The 14,300-nt window shown below is 45.1% G+C and overlaps 1 protein-coding gene across 1 annotated transcript in view; it reads left to right on the top strand.

Moving 5' to 3' along the window:
* Positions 1 to 9,523, top strand: part of Irak3 (interleukin 1 receptor associated kinase 3) — a 59,072-nt gene extending 49,549 nt beyond the window's left edge. The window contains exons 9-12 of the mRNA XM_005357919.3: positions 4,604 to 4,802; positions 5,484 to 5,546; positions 5,635 to 5,799; positions 7,614 to 9,523. Coding sequence (XP_005357976.1) covers positions 4,604 to 4,802; positions 5,484 to 5,546; positions 5,635 to 5,799; positions 7,614 to 8,090 — 904 coding nt within the window. The 3' untranslated portion in view covers positions 8,091 to 9,523. The remainder of the gene's footprint in view (positions 1 to 4,603; positions 4,803 to 5,483; positions 5,547 to 5,634; positions 5,800 to 7,613) is intronic.
* The last annotated feature ends 4,777 nt before the right edge of the window (positions 9,524 to 14,300 follow it).

Here is a 14,300-nt window from a genome sequence, read left to right as displayed (position 1 = left end):
AAACAGTGAGTCTGGGAAAACTGGGTTTTGCCACATCTGAGGAGGGGATCTTGGGGTTGTAACTGCCATGACGTGGACAGTACACGTCCTTTGTGAAGGGTTTTGTGGTGAAAGAGTCTCTATGCAATCAGGGCCAAGGAATCCACACCACAGACCTCACACAAGAGATTTATTGTGGAGATGGGGAGGGGCACAAAATGACTGCCTTTGAGTGGGCATGGAAAAAAGCGAGACTAGACCACGGTAGAGAGCTTTGTAAAGAACATGGCGCATGCACATAAGCAAAACGGTGACGGCATTGTGGGACTGTAGGCACTGAATCATTGGATGCTGAGGCAGGGAGAGCCTGTTTCAGGAATGTGGGCAGTCCTTGGTTGACTAATGCTTTGATCTTAAGATATCCTCGAGAAGCTATTGGGTCTTTATGTCTGAGACCAAATGGGTAGAATCCCTGGCTTTCCTGAGGGTTGCCAGACACTTGAGTGGGGCTAAAGTAAGCCCCTTTAAATATATGTAATGAGGGGGCTGGAGAGATGGCTCAGAGGTTAAGAGCCTGCTCTTCCAAAGGTCCTGAGTTCAATTCCCAGCAACCACATGGTGGCTCACAACCATCTGTAATGAGGTCTGGTGCCCTCTTCTGGCCTGCAGACATATACACAGACAGAATATTGGATACATAATAAATAAATAAATATTTAAAAATAAATAAATATATGTAATATCTTTAACGAAAATTCAAATCCTGCATTTTAATCTATATAACATCTTTGTTTTTAAGGCCTAACAGTTTCAACTAAACGAGGGTACTGACTGATGAACCGAGAAAGCTGATCCTCGCTCTAAAGTAGTATTATTTGGGGGAGCCGGTCCCTCAAAAAAAAAAAGCGTCGTGGAAACTTTTCTTAGTACAGATATTAAGTCATTACCTCTAATTGGTACAAATTCACCCCTGTAAAGAATTGTCCCATGTCCTCAGTCAGGGATCCTTCTATTAGAATTCTCTGAAGTCACGCTGGCCTCAAATACCTGCGAAGAGCAGGCAAAGGTGGCATAGACACGAGGCAGGGTATGTGGACCACACCTGCTCCACTGCCCACCTTTAGTGGCCACCATTACCTGCACACTGCCCTTTCGATTGCGCTGCTGCCGTTTCAGCTCTCATGGGGTCTGGTTTTGCCAGTCCATTCTCAACCTGCAGAATAAACTTCCTCTGTTGACCTGCGTGTTGGCTGAAGGCACTTTATGTTTGAAGTTTCCATTTAAAGCTGAAGCAGGAGAAAGAATCAGGAGAAATTGATTGTTGAAGGGCTTTTTGCAATCCCTGCTTTGCTAAAACTGAACATTTCTCTCTCTCAGCTCCCGTTAACCTTTCTTTAGAACCAAATAAATCACTCGGTTCAGAATTTATGCGCTACACTAAGGTCTGCCGGTAAGAACGCGCCTTTACACCAGAAGTCATTATTCAGTATGTAAGTGTGGCGTCCTCCAATAATCCTGCCTGCCTAGTGACCTCCCGCTGACCCCGTGTCCTCAAGGGGCTTATTGGGTAACAGGGTTTGTGGTTGCCCAGCTCACCTCTGCCTACCTCTGGCGGTCATGTGACTCACCAGTTGCTGTCAGCTTCTACTTGCTTTGCAGCTGGGCAAGTAAATGGCTTAGATTATGGGTTTATTGTTCTTGCTGTACCCCCCGAGTCCCCTACCACCACACACACACACACACACACACACACACACACACACACACACACACACATTTATACATAGGAGTTCCTATGTGCTGTTTAGATTCAGCTTCAGGTTTGGCATTCTCAAGGCCCTAACATATTGATCAGGGTGTCATGCCTTCTTGAGAACTGGGGTATGTGGCACTTGGACTTCCTCTGTACAAGAGCATGCAGAAGAGGCTCCCAGAGTAGACGAAACCGGAAGGGCAGTAACTCTTGATGATGGTGGATATTAGGGTTTGCTGGGCTTTCCTGGAGGGGTTTCACCGCCTTATGTCTGGGAACAAGGAACCGGACAGAGACATGTGGATAACAGTAAAGACAGTGTACAAGAAAAAGACTTATTTTCAAGAGAGGAAGCAGGCTGGGACAGGGGAAAGGTCAGCAGCTCCAATGACTGCTATGCAGAGTAGGGCTTTTATGTCACGTGGAATGGGCTGTTTAGCTTATTTGCATACAGTGAGCTTTCTTGGGCACGGTGTGCTACATGTAATATAGGTTCATGCATCTCATGTTGCTTCAGCATCTTAAATCTCTATCTAGGAGTGTGCATTTTAGAACTGCAATGAGCCACAAGTCACTTTCAGACACGCCGGAGGGTCCCTGTGTATGGGCCTGTGCCAGGGATTTACTTGGCATAGGGCAGGGGATTTCTACCCTTCCCTCTTCCTGGTTGGTTTCTATCATATTCAAATTTGGCAGCTTTTGCCCAAGGGGTGCCACACTTCACTCTCTGCCCTTCCCTGCCTCACACGAGCCCGGCTGTGAGAGATGGAGACTGTTTTTTGCCCCCTTCATCTCCTGCCCAGCTGGCAAACTTCTGCTTTCATATTCCCCCAAATTCTAAAAGCATCAGGGCTGGTCCAGGAGCCTCAGATTTGAGAAAGTGAAGTGTGCACCTTCAGGGGATTTAATTGTGTTTTCCTACGTAGTGCTGGAGAGAAGGTAGGACCTGACGCTTGTCTGCTGTGCAGTTTCAGAGAAATGGCAGGATGCTCAACGCTGTCCTCTGAGTGAGAAAAGGAAAGAATGGGTAAGGGATGGCACAGAGTTGGGTCATGTGACACAGAGGCTGGCTCTGGCAGCCACTGGATACTTGAGAAAAGACAAGTGGGGAGAAACTTAAGGACTATGCTCATTGACAAATCTTAGGGACACAGGCCTTGGCTTATTCTCCCACAGATGAAAAGATCATACCAAACAGACATGGCATAAGCTTGGCTCTTCGTACTTTACAGGTTTTTTTTTCCTACTCTGTGGTGGTAAAAGTCAAAGTTTAAAACTCTTTTTATCCTTAAAGGAACCTGGGTTCCTATGTGCTGTTTAGATTAAAGGAACCTTGGATGGCCCTTTATTTTATCTGTTGACAAAGTCTGGATTCAGACCTTAGTTATGACATGGAACTAATGTGCTCAGATACTTGATATAGACTTGATATAGAAATGAATCCCAACATGGCCCTGTCTCTTTCTCTAGAGGCTCTCAATTCAGAACTAGCCCCACCTATTTATGTATTGGTTCTGGGACAGCAGAGACCTTTGGGACATTTGTAAGAGTCGGTGTTTGTCCAGACTTAAGAGCCTCTTACCCAGTGACTGCGAAGACATCTAGTAACAGTGCCCAGTACCACAATCTCTATCTCTTGACATTGGGATGAGTAAGCTAAGTAGAAAATGTTGCAGCTTCAGGACAACTGAAAGCAAAACTGGAGCAAAAGGTCGCTTGTTCATGGTCCTGCTCTCTGAGGACAGAGTACCAGTCCCCATCCTTGCTACCCTGTATCAAGCCACTCCAGGGAGCCAATGGAGTTCATCTTCAGTCCCCATCCTTGCTACCCTGTATCTGGCCACTCCAGGCAGCCAATGGAGTTCATCTTCAGTCCCCATCCTTGCTACCCTGTATCTGGCCACTCCAGGCAGCCAATGGAGTTCATCTTCCCAGAGCAGAGCTACAGTGTTATCTGTTCTCCTTGCCTCAAATGCAAGAGCATAGAACTGAAGGTCTCAGAACCAGGAAAAGGGACCCTGCTGTGTGAAATGCAAGTCCCTTTTGGCTTCTCTTTTCCTGTTGTTCCTATGGCAGGGTTTTGAAGCATAAAACACACCAACACTTACTCCCATGCAAGCTGTGACATGATTGTTTTTTATGTGATGGCTCCCTGAGCTGACTTTCTGCACACTGCCTTTGCTCCTGCAATTGTTCATGTCCCAAAACCAGAAGGAGACCCGGAGAGATGGAACAGTGAGGTGGGACTACCATTAAAGTAGGGGCTACCAAAGACGCCCCAAGGCATTCTAGAGTAGGGTCTCTAGTGGGTCTAGCACTCCCCAACACATCCCTCCACACATAACAATTCCATTACTAGCTACTTAAAGCCAAACTCATGGTCTCATGGAGAAGAGCACAAGAGAGCTGCTGTGCTTGATGTTGGTTCATTCTGTTGATACAGCTTCCATGCATCTTCCAAAATCTGAAATAGCCACTGTTTATGGGCCAGGTTTTTATTTTAGGCTTCATATAAATTTTAGTTTATACTTTAATTTTTTATTTAATTTTATGTGCATTGGTGTTTTGCCTGCATGTATGTCAGTGTGAGCGTGTTGGGTCCCCTAGAACTGGAGTTATACACAGTACACAGTTGTGAGGCACCATGTGGGTGCTGGGAATTGAACCCAGGTCTTCTGGAAGAGCAATCAGGGCTCCTAACTGCTGAGCCATGTCTCCAGCCCATGTTTACACTTTAAAAAAACCTTTAGAATGCCCACTCATTCATGAATATTTATGTTTGACTTCATGCTATCAGTGTTCTGAATTAATGAGCCACACTGTATTTCACTAAATGCCTTGGTGACATCTTGTCTTTGATCACACTTTTAGTACGAACATACTTTTGGACGATCAGTTCCAACCCAGACTAACAGATTTTGCCATGGCGCACTTCCGACCCCACTTTGAACATCACAGTTCTACCATAAATACGACCGGCAGCGGCAGGAAACATCTGTGGTACATGCCAGAAGAATACATCAGGCAGGGAAGACTTTCCGTGAAAACCGATGTCTACAGCTTTGGAATTGTGAGTGTCACCTACTGGTTTGCTATGGAAAAGAATTCACTGCCAAGGCAATACTAAATCCCTAGAGAGTGGTTCTCAACCTATGGGTTGCAACCCCCTGGTGTAGGAGGTCCTTCTGTTTATGTATTGCTTTCATTGGTTAATCAATAAAGAAACTGCTTGGCCTGATAGGGCAGAACTTAGGTACGCGGAGAAGACAGAAATTGAATTCTGGGAGGAAGAAAGCAGGGTCAGAGAGCCGCCATGGAGAAGCCAGGTCAGACAGGCTCACTCTTTCCCAGTAAGCCTCGAGATGAATGACCCTTTCACAGGCATTTCATATCAGACATCCTGCAAATCAGATATTTACATTATGATTCATAACAGTAGCAAAATTACAGTTGCAAAGTAGCAACAAAATAATTTTGTAGTTGGGGAAGTCAACACAACATGAGGAACTGTATTAAAGGGTTGCAACCTTAGGAAGGTTGAGAACTCCTGGCTTAGAGCAAACATTTTAGGAGTTTTAACTTTTATACCTATTGAGTTTTCTGTTACTCATTACCGATGCATTAACTTTCCATAAAGCAATAAGATACAAGAGCATTAATTCGTATGAAATCCATTGCCGTGTTAAAGAGTTGAAACTCAGGTTGTATCTGTTCTCACCTCCGTGGCTGACTTTGTGTGTGTCCCTCCGAGGTGATCATGGAAGTTCTGACAGGCTGTAAAGTGCTGCTGGATAACCCCAAACATGTCCAGCTGGTAAGAACCGCTCTCCCTCCAGCACCCGCTTGCCAATGAGCTGCCTGATGGCATTCCAAGAAGTAAGTTCATCTTCTCCTCTTCCTAGCGGGATCTCCTCGTGGAACTGATGGAGAAGAGGGGCCTGGATTCGTGCCTCTCCTTTCTAGACAGGAAAATACAGCCCTGTCCTCGAAACTTCTCAGCCAAGCTCTTCTCTCTGGCAGGCCAATGTGCAGCAACTCGGGCCAAGTTAAGACCTACAATGGATGAGGTAAGATATACGAGATTTTGTTCGAAAATGAGCTATAGAAAATCTAAGTCAGATAAATTGTACATCTAAGTGAATTATTAATTACTGAGACAAATTCAGCCCCCCCCCACTGAAAATTCTAGCCTAATAGATAAACTTTCCAGCTTAAAATGAACACCTCCCACTATTGCTACCCCTGTAAAAGTCATTGCTAGGTAGATCCTGATTATTATAAAAATATTGAATATGGAGATAGCAAAGTAGCTTAGTAGGCAAAACCATGTTTGCCATGCAAGCCTGGTGCCCTGAGTTTGATTCCTGGAACTCATGGAAAGAAAACATTGTCCCCCGACCTTCATATGCTCTGGCCAGCACCCTCCAACCACCGTCCCTAACAATAAATCAAAAATAAATTTATATCTAATGGGAGTAGTTTGAAGGAGATATTTTATTCAACACCTATTAAGCTATCTGATCCATTAGAAAGCACACATTTGTTTTTATTGTTTTAAAAATGTATTCATTTGTCATAGATGTCATAGATGTAATCCATTCATTTATAAGTCAGTACTAATTCAGTGCCCATTTGGGATGCGTATTTGGGGGATACATAGTGTTCACGACATGGTTCCTGTTCCAAACTTGCCAAGCAAAGAAGTCAGATCAATAGATATGGTACTTTGACCCTATAGATAGGCATGATGACAATCACAATCCTAGGATGACTGGGAAGGGTGGGGTCAGAATAGAGTGAGGTCACCAGTCTGCAGCAATCAAGAGGTCCTTGCTGAAGGGGACAGCTTAGCTGCAGATTAGGTGTAGGCAGCAGTGTGGATGGGAGGACATCTTTGAAAGAGTCATTCTCCATCATCCTTAGCCGTAAGACTTCGGGCAGTCCAGCATCATGGAGTGAGCAGAGGTAAGGAGAGCTGGTGTGGTTAACACTACAGACACTTCCAGGAGATGGAGGGGCACTCACTCTATTCTGGAGTTGGGTTTAGTCTACTGTAGAGCTGCGGGAGATCACAACAGGAGTTGGTCTAATCACAGTGCAAGACCACTGGCCTGGGATTCAGGGAGACATAGACGAGGCCTGACATGACTCTCAGCATAGAATCCTGTTCGAGCAAGGATCCATCAGTGGTGTTGGAAGACCAAGTTGAGATCCAGGAGGTTGAGGGTACAGCAGCAAAGCTTCACCTTTCTAGATAGTTGTATGGATTTTCTCTTAATCCTCAGCTTTACCTATACAATCAGAATAATGTCGTTTGTGGAGATGAAATACATATAAACAAACCACTTCGCAAATGCTCAGGTTAATTGGTCATCAGTTCAAATCTGGCTGCATGTCCCAATCCTTTGTGAAGGTGCTTAAATACCTGGGGTCCCCAATACTTTATTATTTTTATGACTCTCTTGGTTACGGACAAGAGATCTGTAGTTTTAGAAAGCTCCCCTTGTTGATCCTGGCATTTGAGAACTTGCTGTGCCCCATGAAAATCATCTACTTTCTGTGGTAGAAAACTCACAGACTTGTCTGCAGCACAGAATGAGGGGGTGGCCAGTTCATGCCTGGGGCAGCTGTCTTTAATAGACTATACTTTCTTCTACATTGTCCCTCAAGTCCCTTGATGTGGCCCTTGAAATAAAGGGACTTCTCCAATATCTAATATACTTCTAGTTCAGAACTTTGTGTTTACACTTACTTTGTTTTTTATTTTACTTATTTAGTTTCCTAAATGAAAACAAGAGAATACTCTTCACTAGGTAGAGAGGAAAACGTCAACGGGAGTGTTGCTCAAGCTTCCCTCCATGTTTGCTTCCTTGCTAATCAGGTCCTGAACGCTCTGGAGAGCGCAGAGCCCAGCTTGTATTTTGCGGAAGACCCTCCCACGTCCCTGAAGTCCTTCCGCTGTCCTTCCCCTCTGTTCTTGGACAACGTCCCAAGTATTCCAGTAGAAGATGATGAAAGCCAGAATATTCACCCAGGGCCTCATGAGAGAGCTCTGAGGACAGATAAAGTGACTCAGAAAGCCCCTTTTGAGTGCAGCCAGTCTGAGGTGACCTTTCTGGGCTTAGACAGAAACGCGAGGAGCGAGAGAAGTGAAGTGGCTTGCGATATGCCCAGCTCTTCTTGTGAGGGATGTTGGCCCCCAGAGCTTGCAGCAGCATCCCAGGACTTAAGGCCTACTGAGATCACATTGGGTTCCTCTTGGGAAGTGCCAGACCATTCTTTTGGGAGCAAGCCAATGGAGAAGAGGTACTCCTCTGGACTCTTCTGCAGTGAGTATGAACAGTCCGAAAAGCAGTAAATTCACTGGAAGATAAAAGAGAAACAAATGTCACCGAAGGCACCTGAATGAAGAATGTCACCATGAAAGTATCCGAACTCCATGAGCGAGGCCCAGGGAACTACTGGTGGTGAATTTGAGTAGTGAGAATAAGCAGCCAGGCCATTCTGTTCCCTTCCATTTCCCCAAACAGAAGACTTAAAGAAATTTGTTATCAGGATGATGTAGGCAGACGTTTCCGTCCTACCAGTCATTCCTAAATAACTACACAGGGACTTAATATTAATTATAAATGCTTGGCCAATAGCTCAGGCTTATTACTAGCTAACTCTCACATTTTAAATTAGCTCACAATTCTTATCTACCCTCTGCCACGTGGGGGTAACTTCTTTCAACATGACATGTTCATCTTGCTTCTCTCTGTCTGTTTGGAACTCCGGAGACTCCACCCTTCTCCTTCCCAGCATCCTCTGTGTCTGGCTGTCCCACCTATACCACCTACCTAGCTACCAGTCAGTCAGCTCTTTCATTAAACCAATCAGAAGTCACCTTGGCAAAGACACATCTTCACAGTGTCTAAAATGATCATTCCACAACAGGGTGACTGCCTCTCAGTCAAACCCAAGCTAAATTAGAGCCATTCAGAGTTATTCAAGATCCTGGGTACTGACAATCAGATCCAAACAAAGAGTGGCAGGATCCTGAAGTCTCTCTGTCATCATTCCATTGAGCACTTGGTGTTGGTAAATTGAGAACCACCTACATTCCAGAAGCAGGTGTGTGTCCCCCCGCAACCTGTCTTCAGTGACTCAACGACAGTGGCCATGTCATAGCCAGCCCCAAATTCAACACATTTCCACTGTCACCTCAACTCGCATGTTCTCCCTATGTACAGACGCCATACTCTTTATAAAGCACTAGGCTTGGTGTCCCCCCCTTTACTTTCCATCCTTACTCGGAGGCAGGCTTTTGTATTACTCCCCGCCCCCACCCCATAAATCTCTTACATGAGGTCTCTCTCATGATGGATGTGCCCTTGAGGCATTCCTTGGTCCTCCAATCACTGCAAAAACAAAACAAAACAAAAAACAAACAAGCAAAAGCTCACAAAATAAATTTACACGTAGTGCCACTGTTTCTACTAGAGTTAGTCTATTGGATTCCACCAGCTTCCCCTGGTCATAGGAAATTCTGGAAACATTGTAGTAAATGTCTAATTTGCAAATATTAATGGATGTCTTTTCACTGTGATTGATACTTACTGCTCTTTTGTTCCTTGCTGGTTAACCTGCCTGTCTGGAAGGGAGTCACATTTACTCTTGCTGGGGCATGTTCTGTGTAGAGAGCGAATTCTGATCAAGTCTACATCTCTGTATTTAAACTCTTAGAAGACTTTCTCATGTTAATCTAATTGTTATAAAAATGACATAAAAAATTACAGTATTGCCGGGCGATGGTGGCACACGCCTTTAATCCCAGCACTCAGGAGGCAGAGGCAGGCAGATCTCTGTGAGTTCGAGACCAGCCTGGTCTACAGAGCTAGTTCCAGGATAGGCTCCAAAGCCACAGAGAAACTCTGTCTCAAAAAAAAAAAAAATTACAGTATTTTGTTGTTGTTTCACTAACTCCGAGACCTACTAGGATGTGGGAAATTTTAATCCATCATTTTGGGTCCTGGGAAAAGAACAGATAACAAGGGTCTGGACCATCTGTCCTTTGACCCTGCTCTGTGCCTTCCAGGGAAGGTTTCTTCCTGTTCTGTGCCTTCCAGGGTAACCTTTCTTCCTGTTGTTCCCAGAAGCCCCTTTGGAATACCAGGCTCAAGTGTGGGCTCTACAAAGCAGACCCCCATCCACCTCCCCTTGCCCCCTCCCCGTGTCCCCCCTCCTCAACTCCCTGCACCCTTCCCCCAGCCTCTCTAATCCCCCCAGCAGGAAGGACCCACTGCCTAAATACCTGCTGCTCAGCAGGGGCTCCTCACTCTGAATGATGGCAGAGTGGCTTGTGTCACCCTGCCTTTCTGGATTATGAGATCCCCAGTCTCAGTTGTTGTTATAAATGAGCCCAAAGCTGATGGCTTAGTACAAGTGCGACATCATTCCACGCCTCTCCGGGTTAGAAGGCTTGTGTGGTTCCAGGAGAGAATCTTTGCCTTGTCGCTTCTAACTCCAGAAGTCACCTGCACTCCTGCCCCACTCCTCCCTGCTTCCCTGTCACCTCCCTACCTCTTTCCCAAGGCCTTTCTCTTTACCTTTCTCTTACTCAAGACTCCCTGCTTCTTTCTTATAAAGAGCCCGGGAATTGCACTGGACCCATTTAAATGCTGATGAAAATTTCTTATTCTCAGTATTCTTAAATTATCACCTCCTCCACCCCCCTGCTTTCATGGGATGCCAGATAGGTGCAGGTTTCTGGCCTTTGGGTTTCTGACTTCTTTGGGGGCCATTCTCCCACATACTTCCTGAGTGTTAGGGGCTCTCCGTTTAGGATTTCTTTCTCCTGCACACTTCCTGAGTGTTAAGAGCTCTCTGTTCAGGATTTCTCACACTAGCCTCCACACAGCTGCTGTTTTCTTATAAGTTTAATTAAGCTATATCTACCGATCCACATAATCAAAAATCCAGCCACAGTAAGTTAGCAAAGTATGTATAATGGCTGTTTTTATGGCAATGAATAGAAACACAGAAGAAATTATTTCCGGAAGATTTACAGGATCAGTCCTTCAGAGGATTGGGCGGTGCTTTTGTTTTTTTTTTTTTCTATCTTGTGAGAGTCAGCACTGTTGCGTTTATCAGAGTCATTTTGGAGTCAAGGTTCAAGAGCAACAACTTGAAGAAAGAAGTGATCAGAAATCAGAAACAGGGCAGGTAAACAGAGAAGGTAAAAAGCGTGGAGCTACCGTTCTCTGAAAAGGTAGGAGTTGTGGTTAAAGCACACGAGAAACTTCAGTCTAATTGGCAAGCCTGAACTAGACATCAGCAAGGAAGCTGGAGGAGCCCTTGTGCACGGACTGGTGCGAACAGACCTGGCTGCCCAGAGTACCCAGAGCTGTCTTCCCCGCTGACTTCTAAACGTATGTGTGTTAAGACTATGAGCTTTAACCCTTGTGTCTTGTGCTAGTTTAGCACATCCTCAGTGTAAGCTTTTATTACACACACACACACACACACACACACACACACACACACACACTACTGAGCCTGGTATTACAAGTCTGCAATTGGAGCCATTCAGGAGATGGAGGCCAAAGGACTCCAAAGCTCAAGGGTAGCTGGGGACATGGCTCAGTGGTAGATCACTCACCCAGCATGTATAAGACTCTGCTCAATCCCCATTACTACCCACTTCTCCACAAAGAGCATCAGAAGCCTTCAGCATTTGGCTTGTATATTACAAACCATTTTGAGCCTGATTTAGCTTCCCTCGGAGAAGTATGTGAAGGCAGAGAAGCTGAACAGACACCATTAGCCTGCAATTGTGTGAAATCAACACAACGAACGACAGAGCATTAAGAATTGACTCGGCAACAAAAATGACGCTGACTGATGTATTACTATGCCCATAGATTCGTGTTCTTTCAATTCTCCTCAGGAAAACTTTGTCTTGCAGTAGGTGGCCGGTGACATAGAGATGGACAACTGGTCAACCTGCAGAGAGCAGGAGGTTGCAGAGTGCTCAGCAATGGGACACTCACATCAGAACCTCCCTCCTGAGGCTCGGGGATCATTGTGGAGGAGGCGATGGATGGCTGACTACAGGGAAACAGTGGTCCCTGCCCATGGCAGGGCAGTCGCACATATGAACTCACAAAAGATGTGACAGCATCCACATGACCCACAAAAGCTCTAAGCCAGACATAATCCCATCCCCAGCTGAAGAAACACTGGTAATAGATGGTTTCTGGAAAGGAAGGGTCAGTTTTCTTTAAGGATATGACCCAGATCTAACAGGTCAAGCCAGCTCCAGGGCAATCCTCACACCTAGGAGGAGGATTTGGGCAGCACAAATCGGGTGGGTAGGAAAATGAGGGTGGATCTGCGAGGAGTTGGGGGAAGGGGTAAATATGGTCAAAATACAAACATTTCATACATCGTCTGAAATTTTCAAAAATGAATAAAATGTTATTTTAAGAAAGAATTAACTATATTTAAGCTGCTTTTGACTCCTCACCTTGCGATGGAGCTACTGAAGAGAATCATCAGCTATCTCCTGAATAAGTTCAGAAAGGACACGTGAAGTTGTTCAAGAAGCAAAACCGAGCAACTTGAAATATAAGAGAGTGGGCAGCAGCTAACAGCACGGCTGAGGCTTTTGTGATTGAGTGATAGTTGGTTCTGACAGAGCCTTTGTAGATGCCATCAAAAGTGTGCTTGCAGGTCCATGCTCCAAAGGGTTACTCGTGGCTAAGTGAAGAGAGCTTTGGGGAAGATACGTGTTCCAGCATAGAGCACCCGTTCTTCAGACGTGTTCTCCACTATCCTTTCTCAGTTGACATAAAATGTTTAGCTTGCTGGATTCAGTAGACTCTGGGCTGAAGTTACCAATTGGAAATCAAACCTGCAACAGTCCAGAAGAGCGGCGAGCTCGTACCTTCTGTGCTGCAGGTAGTGATGGGGCCTGGAATAACGCTGATGGAGCCACTGTGGGGCAGTAACAATAGGGGGAAATGAGAGCTAAGCTCCAGAGGGAAGAAACAAACCATTTCCAAGGAGTCCTGTCTGGAGGGACCATTTTGTGAACTAAGTTACACACTGTGAGATTGTGACCTGAACACTTCCTAGCTAAAAGAATAGTACCTTCAGCCGGGCGGTGGTGGGGCACGCCTTTAATCCCAGCACTCGGGAGGCAGAGGCAGGCGGATCTCTGTGAGTTCAAGGCCAGCCTGGTCTACAAGAGCTAGTTCCAGGACAGGAACCAAAAGCTATGGAGAAATCCTGTCTCAAAAAATCAAAAGAAAAAGAATAGTACCTTCTAGTTTTAAAGCTGCAAATTATGCTCTTTTTTCTTAAATTTTTTCATTTATTTTAAAATTATGCTGTTTCAATAGCAAATTAACGTAAACGTACCAGTGCTACTTTATAACACTGTAACTTTGTAACAGCATAAGTTGAAAGGGAACTATCCCTGACACCCACTGCATGTCAAGTTAAAGATGTCCTCAAGAGAGGAGCTAGGGGAACACAATTCATAAAGGCCATGCAAGTAGAACCGGTTTCAAATAGCATATTGAAACGGGGAATCAATAAACAGTCTCTGATTATCCTGCCATGATGATAATTTCATGCCATTCTGGGAGTGGACACAGCTAATTACAGTGGGAATACCAGGCTATCAGACACCAGGTCTGGCCATATTTCTCTTTTATGATTTTGACTTAAGACTTCAGCCTAGAGTAAATATTAATCTCTGACCTTTTACGGTTTCTATTTTATATTCCCTTCAGAAAAAAAATGTAAGATTGCGGCAGGGAACGGGTGTGAAGGCAGTGTGCCTGTTTCTATCATTCCCTGCTGGCGGTGCTGAGGCTGCGGACTGAGACAGGAGGCAGCGCAATCGCTGACATTTTCATTATGCGTTTGTCTCGCACTCTGAAGGCAGGAAAATAATTTCCGTGTTTACTCATAGCCTACATTGGCTATTAAATTGCATTTCCCTAATAAAAGGGAAGCACTGTCTTTTAGAAGGTCTTGCTGGTACTACCCCGTCTTTCTCCCTGCCTCATACCTGTGTCCATAATCATTGGAACGAACTAAATGGCACCATTTATTGTTTCACTGAGGACCCCTGATACCTTTCTTCTCCCTCCTATTCTAAATCTTCCTTTGCCAGAGTTGAAGTTTGCATTTGTCTGCATTAGTGGTTGGCCTTTTAAGGAAATAGAACGCCTTTGCAGTAATTCCAACAGGAAATATGAACTTCCCTGGGGACGAATGACCCCAGGAGTCATTTTAACCTTTAGGGATGAAAGGCAAATTGCAGAACTAAGATCTGGGGAGTGTTCTGTTGCTGAGAATGTGATGCTGATGCTTCTAGATATTTCTTCTGAGGAGGAAGCAAGGCTCGAGCCGTTCTTTATGTTGCTCCAGTCACTGTGAGGGCTCATCTCAAAGCAGAGAAAGAGCAGGCATCTCCCTCCTCTCCATGTTGGTAAAATTAGCTGACAGCTTCATGGAGGAAATGGAATTCTTTCTTAAACTACAAAAGAAAACAGTACCAGGAGTGATTGGATTT

Source organism: Microtus ochrogaster, chromosome 24 (assembly GCF_000317375.1).
Source record: "Microtus ochrogaster isolate Prairie Vole_2 chromosome 24, MicOch1.0, whole genome shotgun sequence".
NCBI classification, from domain to species: Eukaryota; Metazoa; Chordata; class Mammalia; order Rodentia; family Cricetidae; genus Microtus; species Microtus ochrogaster.
The sequence above is the reverse complement of the archived record's forward strand: the minus strand, read 5'-3'. Positions and strand labels throughout refer to the sequence as shown.